The 27,741-nt window shown below is 34.1% G+C and overlaps 3 protein-coding genes across 5 annotated transcripts; 1 reads left to right on the forward strand and 2 right to left on the reverse strand.

Annotated features, from left to right (window-relative positions):
- Positions 1-794: 794 nt before the first annotated feature.
- Positions 795-26,014, reverse strand: LOC120114889 (glutamate decarboxylase 5-like). The gene is made up of 8 exons (XM_039135665.1): positions 26,006-26,014; positions 11,037-11,045; positions 3,351-3,457; positions 2,600-2,804; positions 2,309-2,509; positions 1,764-2,232; positions 1,543-1,595; positions 795-1,434 (listed from the first exon to the last, which is right to left on the reverse strand). Exons 3-8 carry the CDS (start codon positions 3,437-3,439, stop codon positions 940-942), a joined length of 1,512 nt encoding a protein of 503 aa, XP_038991596.1. The 5' UTR covers positions 3,440-3,457; positions 11,037-11,045; positions 26,006-26,014; the 3' UTR covers positions 795-939.
- Positions 17,293-17,965, reverse strand: LOC120114892. Its single transcript, XM_039135669.1, has 2 exons — positions 17,610-17,965; positions 17,293-17,524 (listed from the first exon to the last, which is right to left on the reverse strand). The coding sequence occupies exons 1-2, from the start codon at positions 17,948-17,950 to the stop codon at positions 17,374-17,376; spliced, it is 492 nt and encodes a 163-aa protein (XP_038991600.1). The 5' UTR covers positions 17,951-17,965; the 3' UTR covers positions 17,293-17,373.
- Positions 25,595-26,685, forward strand: LOC120114890 (transcription factor MYB52-like). 3 transcript variants are annotated; one of them, XM_039135668.1, is made up of 4 exons: positions 25,674-25,849; positions 25,942-26,171; positions 26,202-26,293; positions 26,432-26,685. In XM_039135668.1, exons 1-4 carry the CDS (start codon positions 25,735-25,737, stop codon positions 26,616-26,618), a joined length of 624 nt encoding a protein of 207 aa, XP_038991599.1. In that variant the 5' UTR covers positions 25,674-25,734; the 3' UTR covers positions 26,619-26,685. The 3 variants fall into 3 exon arrangements, with proteins under 3 accessions (XP_038991597.1, XP_038991598.1, XP_038991599.1); XM_039135666.1 differs by having other exon boundaries at positions 25,595-25,849; positions 25,942-26,313; positions 26,434-26,685; XM_039135667.1 differs by having other exon boundaries at positions 25,597-25,849; positions 25,942-26,293.
- The last annotated feature ends 1,056 nt before the right edge of the window (positions 26,686-27,741 follow it).

The raw sequence follows: 27,741 nt of genomic DNA on the forward strand, positions 1-27,741 counted from the left end.
AGGAGGGCTTCCCTGTCCAATTTGATTAGCTCTCTCATAAACTAATAATTTCTTTAAAATAATAACTTTTCTCAGTTCCGAGTTGACTTTAATAATTTTAATAAATTAATAATTTTGCAGAATATCTTTATATAAATTTATGACACTTTCAATATTATAAATTAATAATTATATAAAATTAAAAATATAATTAGTACAACAGAGTAAAATATTATTATATTTTCGTTTGCTTCTTAAAATGTAAATTTACTTATATTTTATTTCTAATTTTCCTTACTGCATCAAAAAAAAATTCTAATGTTGTATTCTCATATTGAAACAAAAAATTATGAATAGCTACTGCCGCTATAAGTGCTTCCTTCTGCTTCCGCATAATTGATTGTGAATATATTATATCATTTTCAGTTTCATCCTCAGTTAATCACATTGTACATTAAGAATAATGTAAATATTTTATCCATGAAGAATAAGGTAAATTCATTGATCCAGAAAAAAAAATATTTAAATTAATAAATTATTAATTTATCAATAATTAATTTATTTTTAAATTAATAAAATTACGTGATCCCACATTATTAATTTATAAAAGTTTTACTGTATACAAGTTGATTTTTAGGCTAATCAAATGGTTGTAGTTTAACGAAACAACACTTGACCATTGTTTCCTTGGCTTGAAGGGTTACAATTTCTTTGCTTTGGTTGCTAAACTCATGTTTTTCAACGGGAATTGAGTTGACTCGGTTCAAATATGCCTTAAAAACACTCTCATTAGAACAGGTAAATAGCAACATAAATAAAAGCACATCCATACATTGCTTTATTTGAACATAATATTCAAACACAACTGAGATTAACATGTAAAAAGGTAACACATGCCGCAGTTAGACCCAACAATCCACTTATTCAAATTACGGCTGCAAATATATAATACGAGTCTCTTTAACACACCCCTATCCTCTTACTTTCCACAAAACCCCTCCATTGTTTAGTGACCTTCTCTAGAATCATTCTCTCAGTCCTTTTAGCTGCCTCCCCACCCTTACTCCCCTCTGCCACTGCTTCGGCAACAGCACCGACGTGGGAATCCTTCACGACGATATGACTTGGAAGTGAGTCTAGTTCCTTCAGCACCTCCTTGATATGTGAGATAAGTCTCTCGGCCAGGCTGCGACCAAAGTCCTCCCTAACAACCACACGCATAACGGCGATGTGTTGGGCATCTGCAGGCATCGTATACGCTGGAACAATCCACCCGAACTTCCTCAAACTATCGGATATCTGAAACACTGTGTATTTACTGCTGTCTTTCAGAGCAAAAGCCACCAGGGGAACGCCGACGTCCTTGGAGACTACTTCGAATCGTCCTGTGCTTTCAATCCCTTCCTTCAGAACTCTTGCATTGTCAATGCAATTTTCCATGATATTCTTGTATCCCTTTTATTGAAAAAAAAATATATAAAGAGAGAACCATGACCAAAGATCAAAATGAAACACAACTTTCACATCCTTGACAGTTTATATCAAAATTTTCCTAGAATTTACCTCGAAACCAAGCCGAATAAGCTGATAATATTGAGCTATGATTTGACTGGAGCCTGCAACAAGGGAGAAGAAAATGATAATCGTTAACATATATACAAGCATATGAATTCTTCTCCTACACATCAATTTAGGTAGCTGCAATAAGATCGATTCTACGCCTCAGCAATCGAGTTAAAATAGTTCACTTACAAAGGTGATGAATGAATGCACAAAGATGCTACCTTTAGAGAAGTTTAAGGTGAAAGTAGGCTGATCGGATCCAAGGTAGTTGATGTGAAAGACGAGATCGTCGGGCAAATCCTCCTTACTTCTCCACACAACCCAGCCAACACCGGCATAGACAAGGCCATACTTGTGCCCGCTGACATTGATGCTTTTTACTAATGGCAGGCGGAAATCCCACTCAATATCAGGGTAAACAAAGGGAGCAATGAAGCCTCCACTGGCAGCATCCACATGTATTGGGGTATCCCAACCCGTTTCCTTGTTCTTGTTGGTCAGAAGTTCATTAAGGAGCTTCACATTCTCAAACTCCCCGGTCAGGGTAGATCCCAGAATGGCTGCCACGCATATGGTGTTCTCATCGACCATATCAACTGCTTTCACAGGGTCCATCACATAATATCCCTCTCTCAGGTTAACCTCCTTCAGCTCCACCTCGAAATACCTCGCGAACTTCTCCCAGCAAACCTGTGTAGCATATTCGAACAACGTTTCACATCAACTCAACAATGCAGCATTGCCGGTGAAAGGCGAAAAAGGTTACCTGCACGTTCGCTCCCGTAACTATGTTGGGCTTATCATAGGGTTTGCCCTGTGATTTTCTCTTCTCCTGCCACTTCCTTTTAAAGGCTAAGCCTGCAAGCATTATTGCCTCAGAGGAACCAACGGTCCCGACACCGACTGCTGTCTCCCCGCTCTCGGTTGGAGCATTGAATAAGTTTGCTATCATGTTTACACATCGATTCTATAGAGCCAAAGCAAATATCGGTTCAATAATACCAAGGCAAGCATCAATGCATGTCTTTTTTTCTTTAACAGAAGCAGACCAATGTACCTGGAGCTCAGTGGTAACAGGGTATTCATCCATGTCGACATAGTTCTTGTTTATCGAAGCCATCATAAGCTTGTCACACTCGGGCTCCATCCATGTAGTCACAAATGATGCCAAGTTCAACCTCGGATTCCCGTCGAGCATCAGTTCGTCGTGTATTACTTGATATGCTGCTTCCTTGGGCATTGAATTTTCTGGTATCTTGAACCTGCATCCATTTATGTCATCTTTTGCAAAGTGATTTTACTCTTCAACAACTCCAATATAAAGTGATTATTAAACTAATAAATTTATCCATTTTAGCAAAGAGCCAAAGGTTAATTTAAAATATCAAGTTTACAAAATAAATATTTTATTTATAGAAATAATGGCAAGCCGAGTATAATGGGCAGGATCCAGCGTGTTAAGAACAATTCCAATCATTATGAGCATGGTGAACCGATGGATCCGTACTGAACGACGCCGAATCGAGCTAGAATAGGCTCACTAGGATATTCGTAAGAATGATCCGGTCATGTCCTTTTAAATCCGGTCATCGCTCAACGCCACCTGATAATATCTCAACTCTCTAAGTAAATCCATCTCGATCACCGTTACCTACCATTTTTCCAAAAGAAAATCTAGTAGTAGTAGTCATCCTTGAATGAGATTTTAGAATATTTTATTTCTTCAGTAAAACAGACAAAAATAAATACCACTTTTTCCACAAAAATAAAGGATGGAGGTTGAAGTACAGGAGATGGAATAAGAATACCTGGGAAGGGGATCGCGGACATATCTGGAAGCAAAAGTACTGGATTCCACATACTGCTCCTCTGCAGGAGTAGCGGTTGTAAGCACCATTTTCCTCCCTTTTTTCTTCTTTCCACGAGCTTCTTGGCTATGGCGGATTGCGTTTGGCTATTGGGAGAGATGAGTGACGCTTGAGCTTTATAATATGGAGTTAGTACCTATGGGACAAAGCAAAGCTAAAGCTTTTAAGTTGACTTGAAAAAGAAAATGTTAAATATGCAGATGGACGATTGCGATTTGATCAGTAGTTCATTGTATGGAGAGACTGACAATTGGATTTATCCGATAAGCTGCACCTCACTTTCAATCCCATAGCTTTTATTTCCCGGCATTGTTTATAAATAAATATATTTATTGAAATCATTTACTATATTAAATATATTTAAATTTTTAACCTTTAAATTGTAAACCTACTCAATTCTTATATTATAAAAATAAATTATGTATTTAGTAATTAAATTATTAATTTTAGTTTATTTTAATATTTATTTATTTAAATCATATGTAATATTTAATTTTTATTTTATTTTAATACTTGTAGTTAAAATTTTAATACATTTAATACTTAAACTATCAATTTTAATTCTTTTAATATCTAAATTTTTATTTTTTTTTTTAAATTTAAGTATGATTTAGATATCAAATGTAAGTTTTGATATTTAAATTTTCAAATTTTCAATATTTAAATTTTAATATTAAAAATGAAATAAAAATAAAATAAAATATGATTTTAAAAGTACAAATTAAATACTAAAAAAATTAAAATTGATAGTTTAAAAATTAAATTCATAGTTTTTAAAAAGATTGTTTTCTCTCTCTCTCCACTTTCTTTTACATTTCCTTTGCTTTTTGTTTTCTTTGTCCTTTCCTTCACTCTTTCTCTTAAATTATAAGACACGCAACGTAAATATACTAATGATTATGGAAAATACTTAAATACTCACCTACAGTATATAATATTTTTTTAGGTGATTTTCTCGATATATCACCGTTGAATATTATATTTTTTGATTAGACATCGTTCAGATTATATTTCTTGATTTAACACCTTTTGCAGAAAGGCGTGGTTCCTAAAATGCGTTTTACGCTGAATTGGTGCCACGTGAGATAAGACGCGCGCCCTGAAGTGCGTCTTGTGCTGACATAGTATATACGTGTGTACAGGGTATAGCGCGGTGTAGGGGCCGCGCCTTACCCCATAATTTTCCACGCGTCAGTAAGGCGCGCCCCCTGCAGCGCGCCTTGGGTATAATTATTCACCTACCCGACGTTTCACCCCCTAATCTCTCCCTATAAATACTCTCATCCTCAATCACTTTCATCACACCAATTTTTCTCAAATACTCTTATAATCTTTGTCTAAGGTATATTTTATTATATTTTTAATATTTTGTGCTTAATTTATTTAAGTATTTAATTTATTTAATATTTTATTTAATTAATTTTTTTGTAGATATAAAATGGAAGACGGTATACTTCGCTTGGATATAAATCATATATCTCGACACTTTGCTGATACGATAACATTTTAACGTTTTAATTTAATTTAAATTATTAGTAATTATTTGTTGATTTATTTAATGCATGCTTATTAGATTAATAATTAATTTTTGTAATTATTTAATTTTAGGAGAATGATTGTGTATTAGATCCATTCATTAGGAATCTTAAGTTAGTGATACCTAGTCATGTCTTGCCGTATTTAGTAGAGGCTGGATTCGGTTACATAGGTAGATATCAGGGTCACTGTAAGATAGAACCAGACCTTATTTCTGCCTTAGTAGAGCGGTGGAGGTCGGAGATCCACATATTCCATCTTCCGTGCGGAGAGTGCATGATTACACTTGAGGATGTTGTTATGCACCTGGGGCTTGGGCTTCCGGTGGATGGAGATGTGATATCGGGGATCGTGCAGGGTTATTGGACTGCTTTGTATTGGGATAATCTAGGATGTGTCCCGGAAAGTTTTAACGGTGGTCGGATACCGTTAAATTGGTTAGATGCCAATTTTCGGGAGTTGAGCGAGGACACGTCAGATGATGAAGTTAAAATATATGCACGAGCATGCATACTGCAGCTGATAGGAGGGTTGTTGATGCTGGATAAATCACGCAACCAAGTTCACTGTATGTGGTTACGATATCTTGTCGACTTTCGTCTGGCCGGATCACCCAGTTGGGGCTCGGTAGTTTTGGCTTTATTGTACAGGGAAATGTGTCGAGCCACTGACTACAGGCGTAATGCTATCGGCGGATGTCTCCTGCTGCTGCAGTCTTGGGCATGGTATCGATTGCCTTTTTTATGTCCCGTTGTGAAGAATCTATTCGTATTTCCGCTACTCTTGAGGTAATTATAAAACGGATTTCGTATATTAATCATTTTATATAGCGTATAATAAAAAAAAAATTTCTTGAATAGGTAGTCGACTGATAGGAAAAATCATCAGGACCTACCTGATGATTTAGAAAAAATTAGGGTGCTCATCGATCAGAAGGTTAACACACAGGTATGAATTTTAATGTTTAAAAATCGATTTTAGATTATAGTTATATAATTAGATTATTATTTTGATAAAAATTATATATATATTTGTTTTAGTTTGAATGGGTGTCATATTCTAATGATGATGTAAGGACGGTGATCCCACCTGAGTTGAGGGGCCCATCAGATGTTTGGATGGCGATTATCCATTTGATCTGTTATGCGACCGTCGAGTGGCACTCCACTGATCGCGTGCTCCGACAATTTGGTTGTTTTCAACCAATTTCGGAAGCACCTCGCAATATGGACGAGTTGCATAGCACAGATAGACGCGGTAAGACCGATACAGATTGGCTGGTGAGGCATCATGAGTGGTTCGTGTTGTGGGAGGATCGACATCGGCGCATTCCCCGTAGAGAGCCCATTTTTTATGACCTCTTGATGGTTGCTGACGGTTAATATGACTAGTTCAACAGAAACAGGAAATCGTTTCTGCTTCTCGAGGATGCACGAGGGCGGACCTTTCCACGACGTTGACAGAGACGTTCACCGACATAACACCATCGTCCCCCGACTCGTGGACGGAGAGAATGTACTTCCGGTTCATCCTCAGCTGCACCAGCATGACCTTCACAGCAGCCACCGTCTGCAGTGACTTACATACCGCAACCATATATTATGCCACCACCGTCATTCCCTTACCCGATGCCGCCACTACCATCACCTGGTTTTATGACCCCGTCGACGGCACTTTCATAGAGTTATATGACCCCTCCTGGAGGCTATTATGAGTATATATTTGCATATCTGACTTAGGGTTCATATGCTAGATATTTGGCAGGTTTAGCCTCATCACCCATGGCCGCAGCACAGACACCTTCTGTACAGTTTTCACACTCAACGATGTTTGGGTTTTATGAGTTTTCCCAATTTTCGCAGGCCGGAGGGATAGTCAGTCATACACCTCCAGAGTCCTTATTCTATGGAGGTGCTTCATCGTCATCATCTCCTTATCAAAAAAATTTAGCAGCTCAGGACGACGACGACGATGATGGTGATGATAATGACAGCGAGGAGTCACAACCAGTGATACGAATAAATCCTCCTCGAGACCGACAGCCACCGCCCTACGGTACACATTCGCGTCGCATGCATCGATAGATTTTGTTTTTTTATTATATTTATATTTAATACTTTCTATTGTAGTTGTTTATTGGACTTTTTTATTGTAATTTTTTTTATTTATCATTTAATGCTTACTTTAATTCGTTAATATGGTTGGATTTATTTTAATTTATTTTGATAAATTTGTTGGACTTTTTGTTATTTTATTTTACTTAATTTTGTTTATTACCATTTAATATTAGTTATTGTAATTTGGTTATCATTTATTATTTAATACTTATTGTATCGTTAATATCAGTTATTTGTTAATATAACGCCAACATCTAATCTCGTATAATTGTATCGTTTTTTTAATCTTCATCAGCGGTTATGGAATAACATTAACTTGAATTAAATGTAAATTAAAGTACAATAATTATTAATTGATAAACAACTACATCATTTCCTCATCAATTGTTACTTGATGACAACAGAAGTGAACATGTTTTTCTAGTGTGTCCTGGGTTTCTACAATGTCCAAATCTTCTTGCTTGTCTAGATCTTTCTCGAATATCCATATCGCAATGAATTCGATTGGATTTTGGACGACCACGCTCCCTCAATAAACTCGGATTTGGTACAATCGGAAGCCAATCTTAAACCTCATCAGGGTCTTTGTCATTACCTATGGGGGAACTCAAATTTGTATACCTTAAAAACTTCAGATAGTAGGTATACGTGATCTACAAAATGGTTATAGTCTTAACGTGTATGCGAGCAAGCTGCTATCACATGAGATCATGGATATTTCAGAGCTTGAAAAAACCCGCAGTCGTACGTTCTATCCCTTAGATTTACTCTTAATGACACAACTTCAATCCCTTGAAGAGGTCGCAGCAACTCTGTGACACGAAATATTTCATGCCTTCTAGAGAACCTTGTTACAGATATCCCATTTGATGTATCAATTTTTTTTCTGTAGATCTGCAACTAATCTAGGGTGATACACATGACCACCTTGCATCCAGGTAAGTGACGTGCACCCTTTAAGGTTGAATTGATTGCCTCTGCCAAGTTGGTCGTCATGTGTCCATATCGATATCCACCATCATATGCGTTCGTCCACATTTCTTTATCGATGAGGCTGATGTAATCGTATCATTCGTCGTTCTTCGCCCGCAAATCTTGAAGCATTGATTCAAACGTTCGAGGTAGAAGTTCATAACCTGATCAAAAAATGTATAACTTACTAACTTGATCAAAAGGATCAAAAGAAAACAAACTACATCAGTTTCACTTACCCATGCGCACAAGTAATTGACGCTCATCATTCTTCTTGTATCTTCCATGGTAGTTCGCAACAATGTGTTGGAGACAATACTTATGTTGGACAAATGGTGGTTACCACATTAGACCCAAAGACTCTATTGTTGCTTTGATCCCAGCTCCGCGATCTGAAATGACACAGATTTTTTCCCTCGTGATAACATGTGCACGTAAATTTCGGAGGAAAAAAGCCCAAGAATATGTATCTTCTCCTTCGACAAGAGCAAAAGCAACTGGAAAAATGTTGTGATTGTCATCTTGGACAACTGCCAATAATAACCATACAAGAAAGTCTCGTCGATCTAGACCACATGCTTGCAGTATTTGACAGCATTAACGTACAGTGGGTAAGTCCAAAAAACCCGGTAGAATTGACATCGATCACGGAGAACTCGATCATTATGGTATGCATAAGAGGTTTCGAAGTCCACAATTATCACAGGATTCAACCTCCGCACCAGCCTAAACCAACCTGGAAGTTTGTTGTAAGATGCATTTCATTCGCCATAAAGTTTGACAATGGCATTTAGTTTTGCCAACCAAGCTTTTTTATAGGAGACAGTGTACCCATATTGCGATTGTATAGCTAAAATCAACACATCAACAGCTATATGAGAGCATGCTTTTACCATGGGCATGATGGCTTGACATATCACTTCAGAGTCCAAGTTGGGATGATATTGGTTGACCCCTCCAGCACAACATGTGTGAGGACGTTGTATACATTTAGTTTCTATCTGTTGTTTTTCCTATTCCTCTTCGATACGCGAACCATCCAATTGCACCCGCTTTCTCGTCGGGCACAGTAGCATACATATTTTTCTGTCGTGGAGCAGTCGACCCTCGATTGAACAGAATTACGGATATTGTTATTTTTTATAGCCATCATCGCTTCTTCTTTGCTTGAAAACTCCATGCCTAAATATAACTCACCATTATTTATTGATGAGTAATATTCATAGTCATCGAGATGAGGTATATCCGCAAATTCTGGCCCATACATTGCACCATAATCAGCTTTATATATGTGTGCTAGAGGGTCAGTTTGTGTCACGTTTGCTGGAACTTCATCCACATCATCATCATCATCAGAGTTAAATTGCGGTGATTTTGGTGAATGAATAGTCTAGTCTCAGCACCATCCGCACCAGGCTCACGAAGCGGTTCTTCTGGTGGAGATGATGGTTCATCGATGCTCTCTACATTTAGGTCGAAGAACCTACTACTTGCACGCATTCCCCTTGAACTGGAAGGCATATCGACATTCAGATCGAAAAAGCTCGCAGTCGAATGCTTCCCCGTGGAGTTTGAAGCCATCGTGTCAAATGGAAACTGCACAGATTGTTGCGTCAATAACATCTCCATATTAAGGTCAAAGGGATTTGCAGATGAATGTCTTCCCCTTGAACTGGACGCGATGTTGCCATATGGATTGTTCGTCGACCCACCTCGGTACATATCGTAAGGAGTTGCAGATGAATGTCTCTCCATTATGGCATTAAAATCATTACACATTATTGTCGTCGGGCTGTCAACTTGATCAACTTATTCAGCCAGCCCATAGTGGGAGCTTAATGATTGACCCCGAACAACACACACTTGAATACAATTTGCATACATCTCAATATCGGCGTCTGAATAATTACTTTGAGCTTCAACCATCATTTCAACATCATTATTGTTCAAACGTTTGAACGCTGTATAAGTTAATGGCAACAATGATGTTGGAAATCTGTATTGCAACGACGACATTCTTCTACTACTTCCAACATATCTTCATCGAAATCTTCGTTATCAGTTCCTCAAGAGTTATGTTTCTCTTCAATGATATTTTAACACACTCATTTGATACGAAAACAACGCTGGTTTCATCTTCTCGAATTTCTCCATCATAATAAACAATGCTGATTAAATAAATAATATATGAACGAAAATATAACACAATAAAATTTTTACACATAAACGTAAATAATTTAAATAATATAATTTTATATTATTACCTGTACCGCAAAACTATTTCGACGTATATTCCCGCTTTCTAATTTTACAAACACAAAAATTAATTGACAACAATTAATATAATATTTTTCAAATAATCATAATAAACAATAAGTATAATAAAAAATTATCACAAAATTACCATATAATGAAAACTCGCACGAACTTCTGAATTAAATATGAGAAGATTGTTGGATTGTTGTATTAATTTTGTTCTAATCGAGAGGAGATGTGAAGAGTTACCCCGAGGAAAGGGTATTTATAGTCGGGAGAAGCTACAAGACGCGGTACATGCACCGCGCCTTACATAATTATATCAGATAAAGCTAAGGCACGACCCATGTTCCGCGCCTAATATAATTGTGTTAAAGGTAAGGCGCGGCCCCTGCCCTGCGCTATACTCCTAGGTAGCCTAAGGCGCGCCCCTGGGGTCGCGCTTTACACACGTGTATACCATATCAGCATAAGGCGCGCTTCAGGGGGCCTTACCCCACGTGGTATCAACTCAGTGTAAAGCTCGTTCAAGGGCCGCGCTTTTTTGCAAAGGGTGTTAGATTGGAAATATAGTCTGAACGGTGCCTGATTGGGAAATATACTGTTCAACGGTGATATATCGGAAAAATCGCCTATTTTTTAGGCTTAAATATAAAACAAGGGTTTAAATTATAGTTATTTTCACGAATAAAGCTTATAGTATTTTTTGAACCATACATGTGTTTGAAGTTATAAATATTATCACTTTAGGTGTCTGAGTAGTAAACACTGTTAATTTCCTTCGTTAAGTAAAACGTGTCATAATATGTTAATTTTAAAAATTTTATTTAAAATTCAAAAAAATATATAATAAAAAAACACACACAAAATTCGAAATAGCCTCAAAACTTTAAAAACTTTCACTTCAACCCCTAAACTCACATCGGCCGCCGCCCTTTGCTGTTTAGGAAGCTCGACCCGATCTCATCTACCCCAACAATCAATACCCTATGAAATCACAACCGATCGACGGCCAATCGATATTTTGTACCCCACGAACCCAATGATGAAAATCGTGATCTCATGCGATTCTGACGGCTAATTGCAAACAACTACGACGATATATGACTAGAAGGATGATATAGATTAACTCGACGGAGGTGATCGTGGCTAGAAAGGGCAATAATGACATGTTAAGGTTAGGATTTATATTTTTTATGAATTAAGGTTTTTTTGCACTTAGAGAAATTTAGGTTTTTTATAAATATAATAATATTTTTAATTTAAAAAAGATAAAATTATCAAAATATGACACGTGTCACTTAACGGAGAAAACTAACAGCAGTTACAACCCATATATCTAAAGTAGTAAGGTTTGTAATCTTAGATACCTCGATGATTCAAAAAATATTATAGTTACATATCGTGAAAATCGGTATAGTTTGAACATTTATTTTATATTTAATCCTTTTTTAACGCACATAACAAAACAACCTAAAAATAAAAACGAAATAAAATATTTGATATCAATTTTAATTAAAAAACTTTAAACACTTAAACAAAAACATAATTTAAGTGTTCATTTATTAATTATACCTTAAAAACAAACAAATATTCAAATTATAACTCATTATGGTCCACAAACAAAAATATAATCATATTTTCTAAAAGAAGTGAACAAAGGAAAAGTTTAATCTAAGAAAATTATTTTCTATGATAGCTTCATAAAGAATAAACATGTTTTCTTTTAAACAGTAATTATTTAACCATGGATTGAACGAGAGTATGTGGTCGTATCCTCTAAAAATTTTAACTTTTTTATATTTTATATTTTTCATATATTATAAATTAATTATATAATTTCATATCTTCTAAAAATTTAAAATAATTTCTTAAATTCACACATGTAATATAAATTCATGCGTTCAGTCCAGTATTTAACATTTGTTTCCTGTGTGGCAGTGAGAGGTGTTAAAATATCTGAGATGGGATTGGGAAAATGTGGTGGAGCAGTGAAATGAAAACCAAGAGGATATGCGATTGCTAACTGAGCCGTACGTTTAGTGACCCCACTGTGCAACATTATCAATAATACGAGCCAAGTGCGCTGTCTTTTCCAACAGTTGAGTGTGTTTGGCGCGAAAGGAATCCAACCAATTACATCTTTGTCGGCAAAACTTATGTGGAGGAGCTTGAGATACACTGTTTTCAAATGATAACAAGTGTATATACATCATGATAATTACTCCTTCTTTAACCATTATTAATGATTTTAGATTAATTTATGGCATTAGATTAAGATCTTATGTAATAATTTAAAATGACGTGGCATGCTTAAATTATTTACCCTGGTTTGATTATTAATTGTTATCAAATTTCTATAAATTCTAGATATCTTTTTGTTTTCTGTTAAAAAAATATTTTTACTCATCTCATAATATTTTATAAGTTTATCTTTCTTTAAAAAATTATAAATCCAGTCCACTTCTTTTAATATAAGATTTTGTATCCGTTCCTATCAACGTCCTTTTAAAATTGAGATCAAGATTTGAACTACTATCAATTATAGTTCATGGAGGTCGCCTTCTTCATTGGGCTAAGTAAAGTAAAAGCCCAAATCCCAGTTTCTGCTTCAATGGTCTCGAGACATGGGTGTTGTGTTGTATTCCCACAACTCATAGTTCCTTACAAATCCAACATGAAACCAAAACCCAACTTTCTTTATGTTTTTTTATATGGCACAACGTTAAAATAGTCTTCAACATTTATTAAAATAGTTATTTTATTTCTTATTTTTATTTTTTTTGAGTATTTTGATCCTCAACGTTTTATTTTAGAGTAAAAAAACTCTTAACATTTGATAAACTAATCACTTTGTCTCTTATTTTTTTAGTGTATAACCCTCAACATATCATTTTAGGTTAAAAAGGCTCCTATTTTTAGCTTTATTTGTGTGTTAACTAATAGGTTTAATCTATAGAGATTTTTTTTCGCAAAGTAAAACGATAGGGGCTAAAATCTAAAAAAAAAAGAATAGAGATCAAAATGATCATTTTAGTAAATGTCGAGGGCTATTTTTGGCATTATTCCTTTTCATAATATTCTTCTTTTTCACTTTCCATGTGGCTAAATTTCTTTTCTGGTGTATTGTTATCTAATTATATACCAAGTCTCTAGGTCTCTTGCAATATAAAGTCTGAGTCTATTTAACATCACAAACTATGGGTTAGTGACTAAATTGTAAAAATTTAGAATTTGGTGATTAAAGTAGAAAAGTTGAAGAGTTTAATGATTTATTTGGAAATATTTCTTGAAGGTTTTAGTAATTATTAAAGGAAACAAAGGGCAAAATGGTCATTTAACATGAAAGATATTTTTGGTTCCTTTATTAGGAGTGAAACACGTGAGTTTGAAGAGATTTCTGGAAGCCTTCTTCCTCTTGCTTTCTCCTTCCTCTCGTAAGCTCCATGGTAAAGGTAAGTTTATTTTTAGTTGTTTAATTATTGAATTTTAGAGTTGGGTTTTATTCTTTGGATGTAAAATAAGTTTAAGGAAAGCTTATATAAGCTTTAAACATCAAGAAGAAAGATTTAGAAAGGAAATTGTAAAATGAGGGAAGAAATGAATTTTTGATATAAAGAGCTTTTTGAAGTTTCGTTGATGAATTTGACTTGTCATCAACCTAATTAAGAGATATGAAGTGTTAGAATTGTATTTAGAACATATTGAAAATTGGGTATGATTCTTGAATTCTAGGTAGAGAAGTGGATTTTGAAGTTAATGATGTATTGAATGAGTATTAATGAGTTCAAGTATGAGTAAATGAGTTAAGTATATGTAATGGGATGATATAGGAAGTGTTTGAGCATAAATGAGGTGATTTTTGTGCTCAAAATGTAATTTCTGGGTAAAAGGTATTGGTACCCTATGAAGGAGTATCGATACCCCCTTTAAACGAAAAATTACATAATGTTATCAGGGTATCTATACCATAGACAGGATATCTACACCATAGACAGGGTATATATACCTCAGTTAGGGATATACCGATACCTATTATATAAGATATGAAATTGGTCTTTCCTTTAGTATAATAATTGGAAGATTAGAGTATACAATTGTATTACTGATATGTATAAATGTATAATTATGTAGATATAAATCGTAATTCTGTTCCGGAATAATCAAATGATTGGGATTGAACCAAATCAGGCAAGGCTAAGGTGAGTGCAATTTAAATTGTACTTATGTTATCAAATAAACATTGGCTTGCTATGAGCCAGTGATGGAGTTACTATGGTAAGAAGTGACTCCTAAAATGTTATTTGAATTGTGATTCTTATGTGTGCATGAGTACATGAAAATGGATACATGTGTTATACGTTATTGTATATGTTATATAAATTGTATGAATACATGTTAGTGGAATAAGCTATGTGAACTGATATAAGTAGTGTATGTGATTACATAAGTTATATGTTATAAACATGTGATATAAGATATAAGTTAAAGAACTATATGATATGATATAAGTTAGAGACATGTTATTATAACTTACTATAGGATCACAAACTATGTAAAAAAGCAAGGACTTATGTGATAATAAGAGAAAGTGATATAAATTACATGAGTTATATATATATAGAAACTGGTATAACCAACTTACACTACAGCAAAATATGTATTTTGCGACGTTTTTTTTACCTATAGCGGCGTTTTTAAGCGCCGCTAAAAACACATGCGGCGTTATGACAAACGCCGCAAAAAGCGCCGCTAAAGTTAGCGGCGTTTTTTTTAAAAAACGCCGCAATATGTTACAACATATAGCGGCGTTTTCTGAACAAACGTCGCAATAGGATTTGTTATTTAGCGGCGTTTGTCAGAAAAAGGCCGCAATAGGCGTTGATGTTTAACGACGTTTTTTCTAAAAACGCCGCAAATGGTTTTGAGAAGTAGCGGCGTTTTACTTAAAATCGCCGCAATATGTTTTGATATTTTGCGACGTTTTTCTCAAAAATGCCGCAGTAAGTTATGTTTTTTAGCGGCGTTTTTATCGAAAACGACGCAATAAGGGTTGAGAATTAGCGGCGTTTCTAGTGCAAAAACGCCGCTAAATGCATGGTATATTGCGGCGTTTCTAGTATACAAACGCCGCTAAATGTTTGGTATATTGCGACATTTCTAGTTTGCAAACGCCGCTAAATAACACAGGATTTTTCAATTCTAAAAATAATGCTTGATTACCCCAAATCTATTTTTTCAACCTGTTCCATTATCCAACAAACAAAACAACTATAACATTAAACTCTATATCCATAACAAACAACATCAAATCCAATATAATAAATATAAAATTTCATTAACATAATATAAGTTTAGTTAAACAAGTTTTAATAACATTAACAAAATGCTCATAACATACATAAATGAGACTACGATGGTGGATTCTGAGGTTGCGTTTTCTGTATCATTAGCATCATATCACTGAGTCGTTTTTCAAATTCTTCACATCTCTGCTGATATGTTGCTTATCTCTGTGCTGCCGCTGCTTCTTTCTCTGCTTCCAATGCTGCTCTCTCTGCTTCCCTTGCTTCATTTTCCGTTTTCAAGTTAGCCATTATTCCATTGTTTTAACCATAAAGATTAGGGTTTATCGATATTTGTCTATCTTGGGGGGACTTGATTTGTAATTTCATGAAACAAATTAAGAAATCGTGAGAAACCAGAGTATAAATACATATAAACAACCAATATAAAAAGTATAAGATTAAACCCTAAAAATATTTCAAAGCTAAGGTTCAAATTATTCAAAGAAAGAAGGTTCAAAGAAACAAACCTGGTTAATGTTCCCTAAAACTCTCTTAATAGAAACGACTCAAGAAAAAAATAGTAGAGAAATGCCAAAAAAAGGGTCCACAAATGTAGTATTCACTGGTTAGGAGAAATAAAAATCCTGAATTAACAAACACAAATGCAAATCAAACATAAGTACAAGACTAACATTAACAAATTTAAAATAAAACAACTGTGTATATCTATACAAATTTAAGATCTTCTTGCTCAACAACTGTGTATGTTTTTCTTTAAAAATTAAAAATAAATTGTGGTTAAGTTATAACGCTTCTGTTATAACGAAAAGTAGCTTCAAGCTCTAACATTATGGGTGTTCTGGATGAAGCCTTTACATCAACTTATTCATTCAGTTGTTAACTAAGTATAAGCAGTGTAGGTTCACATCTTCATTAAAATCAGTGTTGCAATAAACCTTTTTGCAGAATCAGCTTCTAGATGTTGCATTTAGCTTTACAGTTTCTATCAGTCGGAAATCATAGAATATATTGAGAAAGTGAAAACATGTATATGGGAATAAAAAATAGTGAAAACTGGTAACCATCTTTATCATGGTATGAAAAAGTGAAAACATGTATATGAGAATCAAAAATAGTGAAAGAAAGAATAATCCTCATTCTTCAAGAAACATTTACAACAATAAGCACTATCATAATTAAATTAACACAACGGATTAAAAGCTACCACTGAAAGTTAATTCCTTACCTAACAGGTAATATTAAGAGACAATAAATCACATCAATATGATATCAACGATCATCCAATAAAAGTAAACAAATGATATATGCAGCCTACACCACAAGTTCAAAATTTTTGAAGCTTCAAGTTGATTTTGAAACCTGAAATCGAAGCAAAATCCAAGTTTCGTTTCTCATTGTGTATCCATGTTTTTTCTTGTTTAAAGAAAAACCGTGTGATTTAAATTTGATATGTTCTCTCTTCAGTTCCAAAATTATGCCTCATCAATCTCAGTGAATTTAAAGCCAAAACTCAATTCTGCAAAAACTCAACATAACCCCTTTTAACCAAAAAAAATTAAAGAAAAAACAGCTGATAAAGATTAACCAAGACCCTACCTTCTCCAAACTATTCGATAAAAACATATATTAAAATTTTTAATAAGCCCTAGCTAAGTATTTTTGGTACAAAAGACAATTGAAACTAATAATCAAAATGTTCCCGAATTCAAATTAGATGGCATTAAAGCTAATCAGCACCAAATTTCTAGAGTTATATATGATATATCAACGAAGCTAACAGAGAGAGAAACGAATGAACAAACTTCGCTTAAGTCCTTCAGCAGCAACTTTCAACTTCTCCGGATTGAGAGGCGTATATTTGTCCTTTCGCAATTCATTAGCCGTCGATGCCGTGATTGAATTCTCCGTACTCGACAACTCCCACCTGCAAATTTCTCCATCCAAATACAATAGGGAAAAAGAAAAAAGAAAACAAGAATTTGTTGTAAATAGAAAGGGTCAAAGCTGACCTTTTGGGGCCAAAAGTAACCTGGGGAAGAGAAACGTAAGCCCTGAGAGGGTTCAAGGCATCAGGGGAAGAACTGGAGGCGTTGTTTGGATTAGAATGGAGTGCCCACTTGGAGGTCCTTGAGAGAGACGAAGGATCGGACGGTTGCCGGAAGATCTTGGAAGGCAAAGAATGTTTGAGGACCTCAGGAAGCACGTCGGCTTGAAGTTGTTGCTCGAGCGATGGTGGATTCGATGAGGGGGTTTTGGGGGTTTTTTCCGCCAAACGGTTGACGGATTGTTTGGTTTCCTGGAAAAAGAAGGCGGCTTCTTTCGCCGTTTGTCTTCCCGCGAGAAAACTCATGGTGTTTTCTTCGGATTGGGGCAATGGCAGAGTTTGGATTCAGGATATTTATTGGGGTTTTGGAATATTTTTGTTTGAATTTCAACTTTCAAGGTTTTCATTTTCAAAGTATTTTAACACCGTCTTAAAAAAATATTTTTATATACTTTTTATTAATCTAAAATAAATATAAGATAATATTAATTCAAAAATTCTAAATCATTCGATATTAAATATTTATATCACTAACATACATAGTGTATTAGTGTTTGAACTCAAAGCTTTAGTAATGAATTGTTATTATTATTTAAAGTTCTAAATTCAAATATTTTATATATATAAGGGCATGAAGGTTTAATGTAAAATGATTGAAATTTTTTGAAACTCTTATATTCACTCATACTAATAAAAAGAAAGATAAATTACATGTTTAGTATTTAAATTAGCAGTTTTGATTCGTTTTAATATTGAAATTTTTAATTTTTTCAAAACTATTTGAACGTTTAATTTTTGTTTTATTTTAGTACTCATAGTAAAAAAATATTACATGCTCAATCATTTTTGGTACAAAAGACAATTGAAACTAATAATCAAAATAAGGTAAATAGCGGACAATTGAAACTCTTATATTCACTCATACTAATAAAAAGAGATGAATTATTAGATAATTATAATAAGGTAATAAATAATATCAAGAGCAGTAAGGGAGCAATTGGAATAGTATTTCCCCCTGAATTAGCAAATAGCCCGAAACTGATTAGGGAAAGAGAATATGGCTCGGTTCAGAAAATCCAAGATAAGTTCCTAACAGAAGCAGAACAGAAGAAAAGAGACAGGGCTCAAAGAAGACAGAAGAAAAAGGAGAAGATAGCGGACTCACCAGAACTAGTGGGACAGAGTTAAAATTTTCCAGGGCAGCTACGGTTCAAGCGACAGAGTTGAGGTTGAATATGACGAGCAGCAGCAGGAAATGACCCTTCAAGCAACGACGAGCAGAAGCAGTTGAGTACCGGCCAGCGACGATGTAGGTGGTGACAGATTCGAATGGCAACGGGGAGCATTTGTTTTCGATGAAATTAGGTTTAGAATGAGATTTGAAGGGGGGAAATGCTCGCGTAGGATTTAAGTAATAATTGCGGCGTTTGTAATACAAACGCAGCTAGAGTTATACTCTATTGGGGCGTTTTTTTAATAAACGCAGCTAATGTCCATATATATTGCGGTGTTTGTGTCTAGAAACGCCGTAACAATTCAAATATATTGCGGCGTTTGGTAAAAACGCCTCTATATAGTACACCTATTGCAGCGATTGTTATAAACGCCATTAATAAACAATTTTTGCGACGTTTTTTTTAAAAAACGCCAATAAAATACAAATATTTTGCGGCGTTTGTTATAAGAACGCGACTATATAATACACCTATTGCGGCGTTTGTAAAAAACCGCCGCTATTATACTACTCATTAGCGGCGTTTATATCTAAAAACGCCGCAAAATGTGTAATATATAGCGGCGTTTTTGGATACAAACGCCACTAAATACCTTTATTTATATAAGATTAACATATTTTAAATATTTCATTTCTTCTATACATAACCTAAAGTTACAACCATACATTTTAATTAAGACAGAAGTCCTTATGCATAAAACTACTTAACAACAAAATACATTATAATTTAGAAACATTAAAGTACTTATGCATAAACAGTCTTCACCATACATTATAATTTAGAAACATTAAAGTACTTATGCGTAAACAGTCTTCAACATACATTATAATTTAGAAACATTAAAGTACTTATGCATAAACAGTCTTCACCATATTGTTCAGTACAATTTAGTCTTCATTGCTCCTTCGTGGGGAAAGGACGTAGGAAAGCTGTTTTCCTTGTTTGACGACGCATCGTTAAGTTTTTCCTCCGTGTAAATTCTATATGGAGAAACTCTTCATCCATTTCACCAAATAAATCTCCTACCTCCGATTCACCAAGAAGACTCCTTGCGCGCTTCAGTGCTTCACTTGAAACAGATAACGACCCTCCACCTACAGTATAAAACTTGATTGGAGGTACTTGGGAATTGAATCAAACATTAAAATATATTTAAATAGATGATATAAACGTTTACTTGGAGTAACAGTAGAGGCAACATCGTCTTCATTGAGGATCGATACTGCTTTTGCAATTGAAGATTCTTTCAACGCCATAGAGTTACCAAATTTGTTTCTAAACATAGGGTATTTATCCATTTCTCTATCATCATTCTCAATAAGCTTCGAAGATCCTACATGCGTACGATCTATGAAATTTGAGTGACCGTACAAAAAGGGAAATATAGCGGCATAAAGATTCATAGAATTTTACCTTCAAGTAGGAGATCAGCCATGGAAGGGTATGGAGCAATATGAGTTCCTGTCGAGTCATCATCGAGTTTCGACGGCGAAACCGGACCGATAGCCTCCCAACAATAATTTGATCCATCGTCAGAGCAAAGACGCCACGTAGACATTCCGACGATAATTTCTCTTACTCAAGGCAAGACCTGTTCTTTTTTTCTCAAATATGTTAGCTTTCTGGGTTTTCCCCATTTTCAGAATACCAATCAAAACAAAATTGAAAAAGATCATTAGTGATAAGAGGGATCAAACCGTGGAATTTTGTTCTAGTTCGTCGGTGAGAGGGCCGATTTGGTCACCGGGATAGACAAAAGACGACATCGCTTGGAATCGTGTGAGGGTCGTTGTTGTACCAGAGAAGAAACTATGAGGGAAGAAGAGTTGAAATGATTTTATGGTTTAGGTGGGAGAAAAGGGAGGATAATATATTTAACATTTTACGGCGTTTTTAACAAACGCCACTATATCATATGTTTTTTACGGCGTTTATACAAAAACGCCGCTAATTTACCACTCTATTGCGGCGTTTTTGGTATAAATGCCGCTAAATTAACACTATATTGCGACGTTTTAGCTAAAACGCTGCTACATGTCTACTATATTGCGACGTTTTTACTATAAACGCCGCTATTGTTTAACCTTTCTGTGGCGTTTGTCTAAAAACGACGCAAAAACTATTATTAATTGCGGCGTTTGTTGAAAAACGCCACTATATACTATCATATGGCGGCGTTTTTAACAAAAACGCCGCTATATTTATACTCTATTGTAGCGTTTTCAATCCAAACGCCGCTAAAGTCTCAATTTGTGGCGTTTGGATTGAAAACGCTGCTATATGTAATACTTTTGTGGCGTTTTATCAACAAACGCCGCTAAAAACGCCGCTACAGAACAGTTTTGCTGTAGTGTTATGAGATTAGATGAAAAGTGAGATAAGTTAAATAACATTGACCTATAAGACAATATGAGAATAATATAAAAATTAGGAGACATTGACAGAATTGATTATATGAACATGTAAGATAAGCTATATGGGGAAAAGTTATGGGCTTAAATGAACATATAATATATGAGTCATATGGTAAAAATATATGAAGTTATAGGAAAATGTTACGGGAGCTATGTGATGATAAGTTATGAAAGTATATATAGGTAACATGCTATGTGAAATTGAAGTAAGTAAATATATGAAACTAGAATATAAATAATGTGAGATAAGTGATTATGTAAAACTGTGAGAAGTTATAGGGCATTGATATTCGAACTATATGAAAGTATGTACATGAATACATGTATAAGTCTATATGTTATTATATGTGTTATATGATGTAGATCTGAACATATGTGAACAAGATATGACATGCGTGTTTATATGAACACATGAGAAATGATATAAGTTGTATATGGTACGATCTATGTGATTACATGCACATGTGATATATGAACCTATGGATACATGTTATATGATATGAGATATATGTTTACACATACATGTGGTATGTGACAGAAGAGAAGGAACATGTGATTATAAGATCAATGATTACACGTACTTGTGATACGTGACAGAGAAGAAGAGATATATGTTTATAAAAGAAATAATATGAATAAGTGATGTGAATATGTGAACTGTTATAAATGATAATGCCCATGTTATGTGATATGAGAGCTAGTGGTATAGTTGGCATGCCAAGGGTCGAGGGTTTACTTATGTTCTTCGGGACATATGGACTGTTTACCTATGTTCTTCGGGATATATGGACTGTTTACCTAGATTCTTCGGGACATATGGACTGTTTACCTTTGTTCTTCGGGACATATGGACTGATTACCTAGATTCTTCGGGATCTATGGACTGGTCCTTCGGGACATTTATACGAGCTGAGGTGAAAGCATAGTGGTGCACAACCTCAATGTACTCACATACCTTAAGTCCTCACAAGTGTACCATGGGCTAATTAAAGAGAAAACATAAATACAATATATGATGCATATGCTTTTGGGGATATGAAATGTGTTATAAGAATTATATGATGTTATGTGTGTTTCTTTGTGAAATGATATGTGTTATTGATATACAAGAATATTAATACATGATAGTGATAGAGATCATGATAATGATATCGATGATAATAATGATAGAGATCATGATAATGATATTAATGTTGAAAGAGATAGAGATCATGATAATGATATTGATGTGGATAATGATAGAGATTATGATAATATTATTGACGTTGTTAATGATGGTATACGTGTATGTAAGCATTCTGATATATGAAATGTACTATGATTTCTATTATATGTTTTATATGACTCACTAAGTCAATGACTTAGCGTGTGATTGTTTCACACGTAGGTACCAAGAAGAGGAAGAATGATAAAAGTTAAGCAAGACAGGCCAGTTCCTCCTTTCCAAAGATCGGATTAGAAAAGTATTGAGTAACATGTATTTTGTAATACTGATGGTAGTTGGCATGTAAGTAAAGATTTGAATTCGATATGCTCTAATTGGTTTTGTAAAATCATATGATTATAATTTATGTAAATTAGTCAGTTCTATTCAGTAAAAGTTTTAAAATTATTCACTATTTTGTACAAGTAAATGTTTGAAAAGTCAATGTGACACCTCGGACTTGTATCTGGGTCGGGTACGGGTTGGGGGCGTTACAGTCTAATCCTATGTAAATTATTTGCTAATTCTTTAATAAGTGTTAATTGAATTAATTTGAATCGAAATAGTTGTTAAATTAATTATATAATTTTATGTATTTTCTCATATGTACTAATAGTAATTGTTGCTAACAATTTAATGAGTTATAATTTCGGAAATTAAGAATATGAACCAAATTAAACCAAAATCATCATATGATTTAAAGTGTATTTATACTTTTAATTACATTAAAAAATAAGTGTTTCTGAAAAGTATCTTATTTCTAAAAGCATATCATTACAATTTTTTGCATTTATCCAAAACAAATTCTTAAAAAAAAAGTCACACGTAGATGAGATCAATTTTATTATACGATAACAAAGTACAAGAGAATTGTACGAGAGTAGAGATTGAGTCAGGATTTCAATTCAAGGGACACAAAGCGCAATTAATCATAAAAAATGAGTATATAAAGTATAATTAATCATCAAAAATGAACGGGAAGGGAAAATCAAAATAAATTAGAATGAACAGGGACAATGGCCCCCCGAGACAAAGCATTGTTTTGTCCCTGTAAGAGAGTACATTAAATCCTAAGAACTCTAAATACATATGTATAATTGTTTAAACATAGTGACCCTAATTGATTAAAATTATAAAACAACAATTTATTTTTCACTAAATAAATCATAACATAATTTATTTAATCAAATCAAGTAATAATAATATTTTTTAAGAAAAAATACGTTTATTGTGTCATAGATCCATCAGAAAGAAGGACTTACTTATATTGTGGGTGAAAGCTAAGTTAAATGGATTTTATATTTGATGAGAACATAACCTCTTAGTTTTTCTTTTTTTAATTTAATATATTTTATGTAGGTTTTATAATTTATATAATTTATTTTTTTTACAAATTTAAATTTGTACATGTGTGTATATTTATAAGGTTAGCGGTAGGAGTTGGTGGGTGAATGACGAAAGGTGGAAGATGGGTTTTTCCTTCACTTTTTAATGAAGCAAAAACATTTCTCCAACTTGCGCATTGTTAGGCCAACAATCAAACCAACAACACATCATTCCCTCTTTGTTTTTCGGCTGAATAAATTTTACTACAAATTACATTTCCAATTCTACTTCTAACACATGTGGGACATTTGATCAGTTTTTTTAAACCATAAACCGCCTTTTAATTTTTTTTTGAATTAATCAATGATATCCGATCTATTAACCGACTAATTCAGATTGGGTACTGCAGAGGCGAGGGCGACCCACCCAATCCAGTTTGCTTCATTCGCAAACGCCAAGATTTGAACCATTGATCTTGCTTAAGGGACGTAGTGTCTCATCCCACCAGACCAATTGGTTGTTGGTTAATCTTTATTTCTTATTTCAAAATTATTTTTTTGGCAGCATTTATTATGATAAGAAAATAGCATCTATTCTTTAGTTTTCTATTGTGGTTTCTTTAAACTATATTACTCTTCATAATTCTTTTAAATTAAATTAGTAAAAAAATCTATATTTTTACACATTCAGAACACAATCCAATGAATCGAGTTAACATTCGTGTTACTATTCCTTTGTTTGAGTTCATTAAACAAGAGGAATTCATGGTATCTAAAATTTAGTTGAAATAATTTATGTGTCACTCATAGTGTAATTTTATTCAAAGGGAGATGGAGAAGGTCAGCAGGTGTTTGACTGTAAAAAAAACAGTTTAATTTGTTAATCATACACGTCCCAATTTTAAGCTATTGAGCTGTTAATGTTAGTTAGGTCCGGAAGCTTAACAATAACCTAAATCCCCCGGATACTTGCATTACTTCACAACCCCATCACGTAATTTATAAGTACATCCAACCCAAAATAATATCAAATTCATCTTTTTATTTTATTTTATTATGTGTGAGTTACGAGTGTTCTCTCCCCATATGTTTAACGATCTAAATATAAATAATATTGAATTTTATAATATTTTTAAAACTTTAAACTCGAAATCTTGATAAACTAGAACAACCCAATGTTAATTGATTTCTTTTTCTTATTGTTGCATGCTATCACAAACCGGGATTGACCTACCCTTAAAATTTTTAAATTTCTATATATTTTAGATATTTTTTTGTATTTTCTATTGAAAATATGTTTTTGCCCCCTAAAATTTTATACATTCACCCATAGTTCAAATTTTATAAATTTATCTCTCATAACATGAAATCGTGCTTCCGTCCCTAATCAAAGACATATATACATCCAAATAATTATAACCATGATCATACTCGTAATAAAAACATATTCATACCTAAATAGAACCAAGATTATTTGGACAAAGTGTGGTTAGCTTAAATGAGATATTAGTTTGGAAATGAAGGAAAATGGGCAAGTTTGTAATAAAGGTAGAGATCATGTGTAATGGTAGATAGGTGGGTTATAAGTAGAGGTTGTAGGTTAGAAACATGGAAAGACGTTGAAAGGTAAACGGAATTCAGCCCACCAAGCAACCTCTCTTTCCCTTTCCATTTGTGTGTGTTATAAAAGCTGATGGATTACTCTAACCCTTATGTAAAGCGTTCGTTAGCCAAAACGTTGGCATCAATCACCGCAACTGCGCCAACTCTCTAACGGAAAACACTTTCCCCTCTTCCCCTTCCCTTTATATATGTATTTCATTTACTTTCTACCATCTGATCTGAGTTCATTGCCATTTTAATTTTCATCAAGTGAAAGATCATCAGCAGCAGCGCCAGCGGCAACGGCTCTATGTGCAGCAGAGGTCATTGGAGGCCGGCAGAGGATGAAAGGCTTCGTGAGTTGGTGGAACGCTACGGTCCTCATAATTGGAACGCCATAGCCGAAAAGCTTCAAGGGAGATCAGGTACTTACTACGTTTCAAACATTTTCAGAAACTAGGGTTTGTATTGAAACATGCGAAATAGTATCTTATTTGGTTTTTGATTGATTTATCAGGGAAAAGCTGCAGACTGAGATGGTTTAACCAGTTGGATCCGAGGATCAACCGGAACCCTTTCACGGAAGAGGAGGAAGAGCGGTTGTTGACTGCTCATAGGATCCATGGGAACCGATGGGCTGTGATTGCTAGGCTTTTTCCCGGTCGAACTGATAACGCTGTGAAGAATCATTGGCATGTTATCATGGCTCGTAGATGCCGACAACGATCCACTCCATATGCTAAAACATCACTTCCCTATCGTCACCAAAACCCTTCTCAGCCTCAGATAACCCATGGTTTTGCCCCACTTTTTTACAGGTTCAAGCAAGGGTTCCCTCACGACACTTGTTCACCTCTCGATCCGACCCATTGTGCTGCAATAAGTCATGGTACTTGTTAGAGTTTTGTGATCCATTTTTAGTTGAAATGTATACACATACATATGTAGCACAGTTGGTTCATTTCTTTTTCAACATAAGTAATCAACATATCAAACATACTACATGCAGATCAGAAGAAGCAGACAATTGAATTCTACGATTTCCTTCAAGTGAATACGGATTCCAATAGAAGTGAAGTGACAGACAACAGAAGGAGAGACGAAGATGAAATAAATCAACAAGCAATGCGACAGGACACAAAGACCGGGCCTGCCTTCTTCGATTTCTTGTCCCTGGGAAGCTCCTCGGAGTGATCCTTTCACCATGCCTGTAAAACACTCATCACTTACACCAATACATTGTAAAGAGAAAAAGGAAAAGAAGAAACTAACTCCAACATTTGATAGGTGATATTGTTGCCACTGCATCATTTGACATAACATATATATTTATGAAACAATCTAGGGTTTATATAGAAAGAAAGAAAAATGCATGGTTATGTATGCTATATATAGCTTATATACACAAAAGATATTGATGAAAGTGAAAACCCTTTTGTTTCTACAGAAATCATTAAATTGTTCATTTTTCAAGGTTGATCTTTGGTATGAATGAATTTGTATTTACTAATATGCTCATAAGCCATTGAAAATTTTAAATTTGATTTTCATTTACCATATGAATGAAATGTTTACGCTATGAATAAATTTGTTGGATTTCAATATAATAAATATTTTGGAAAGTATGAATTTGTTGAATTCATAAATTGTTTAGATTTTTTTTTTGAAATTATAAATTCATCACCAAATAAAACATATAATAAATTCATGAATTGACATATAAACATGAATGGTTCGTATATATGTATGTCAAATTTACACTATTTAATATATAACAATTTATATTCCAATTTCCATACACTATCTTAATATATTTGATAATTCATTTTAAAAGCCAGTTAAATGAATTTTTTGAAGATGGAAATTGTAAATTGTAACAAAATTCTAGTTAATGATTAAATAATAAAAAAAAATTTAAACATAAATTATAAATCCAACATAAAATTATACAAAATATTTATAAAAAAACGAAAGGGGAACTAAATATTAACAAATAAAACCAACGAGATTGATTCAAGTGGTAAGTAATTTGATATCGCTTAAGCAGATCTTGAGTTCGAGTCCATGTGTATGCAGAAAATCTTCGCTAAGAAAATCGCCAACCAAAACTAGGTATGTGACCCTAATCGATCTAGATTGATCAAGACGAAACCTTATGAATAGGAAACGTGACAAAAATATTAACAAATAAAAAAAAGCATAAACGGCGACCAGGTCTAATGGAGGTGTGATAGGCCTATGTTTGGGTTGGGCAAACATAATATCAAACTCCGGCGGGATATAGCCTAAACTCACAGTCCTTAGGTATAGGCTTGTA

This window comes from Hibiscus syriacus, unplaced genomic scaffold (genome assembly GCF_006381635.1).
Source record: "Hibiscus syriacus cultivar Baekdansim isolate YM2019G1 unplaced genomic scaffold, ASM638163v2 tig00110253_pilon, whole genome shotgun sequence".
Classification (NCBI taxonomy): domain Eukaryota; kingdom Viridiplantae; phylum Streptophyta; class Magnoliopsida; order Malvales; family Malvaceae; genus Hibiscus; species Hibiscus syriacus.

Bases quoted from the DNA above. Each gene is read 5' to 3' on its own strand.
- LOC120114892 (XM_039135669.1), bottom strand. From the start codon at position 17,950: ATGAGTTTTCTCGCGGGAAGACAAACGGCGAAAGAAGCCGCCTTCTTT. The intron at 17,525-17,609 runs GTCAGCTTTGAC...AGAAATTTGCAG, and splicing joins GTTACTTTTGGCCCCAAAAG to GTGGGAGTTGTCGAGTACGG.
- LOC120114889 (XM_039135665.1), bottom strand. From the start codon at position 3,439: ATGGTGCTTACAACCGCTACTCCTGCAGAGGAGCAGTATGTGGAATCC. The intron at 2,233-2,308 runs GTAACCTTTTTC...TATGCTACACAG, and splicing joins TTACGGGAGCGAACGTGCAG to GTTTGCTGGGAGAAGTTCGC. The intron at 1,435-1,542 runs GTAAATTCTAGG...TTTCAATAAAAG, and splicing joins TTATTCGGCTTGGTTTCGAG to GGATACAAGAATATCATGGA.
- LOC120114890 (XM_039135666.1), top strand. From the start codon at position 25,735: ATGTGCAGCAGAGGTCATTGGAGGCCGGCAGAGGATGAAAGGCTTCGT. The intron at 25,850-25,941 runs GTACTTACTACG...TTGATTTATCAG, and splicing joins AAAGCTTCAAGGGAGATCAG to GGAAAAGCTGCAGACTGAGA. The intron at 26,314-26,433 runs GTACTTGTTAGA...TACTACATGCAG, and splicing joins TTGTGCTGCAATAAGTCATG to ATCAGAAGAAGCAGACAATT.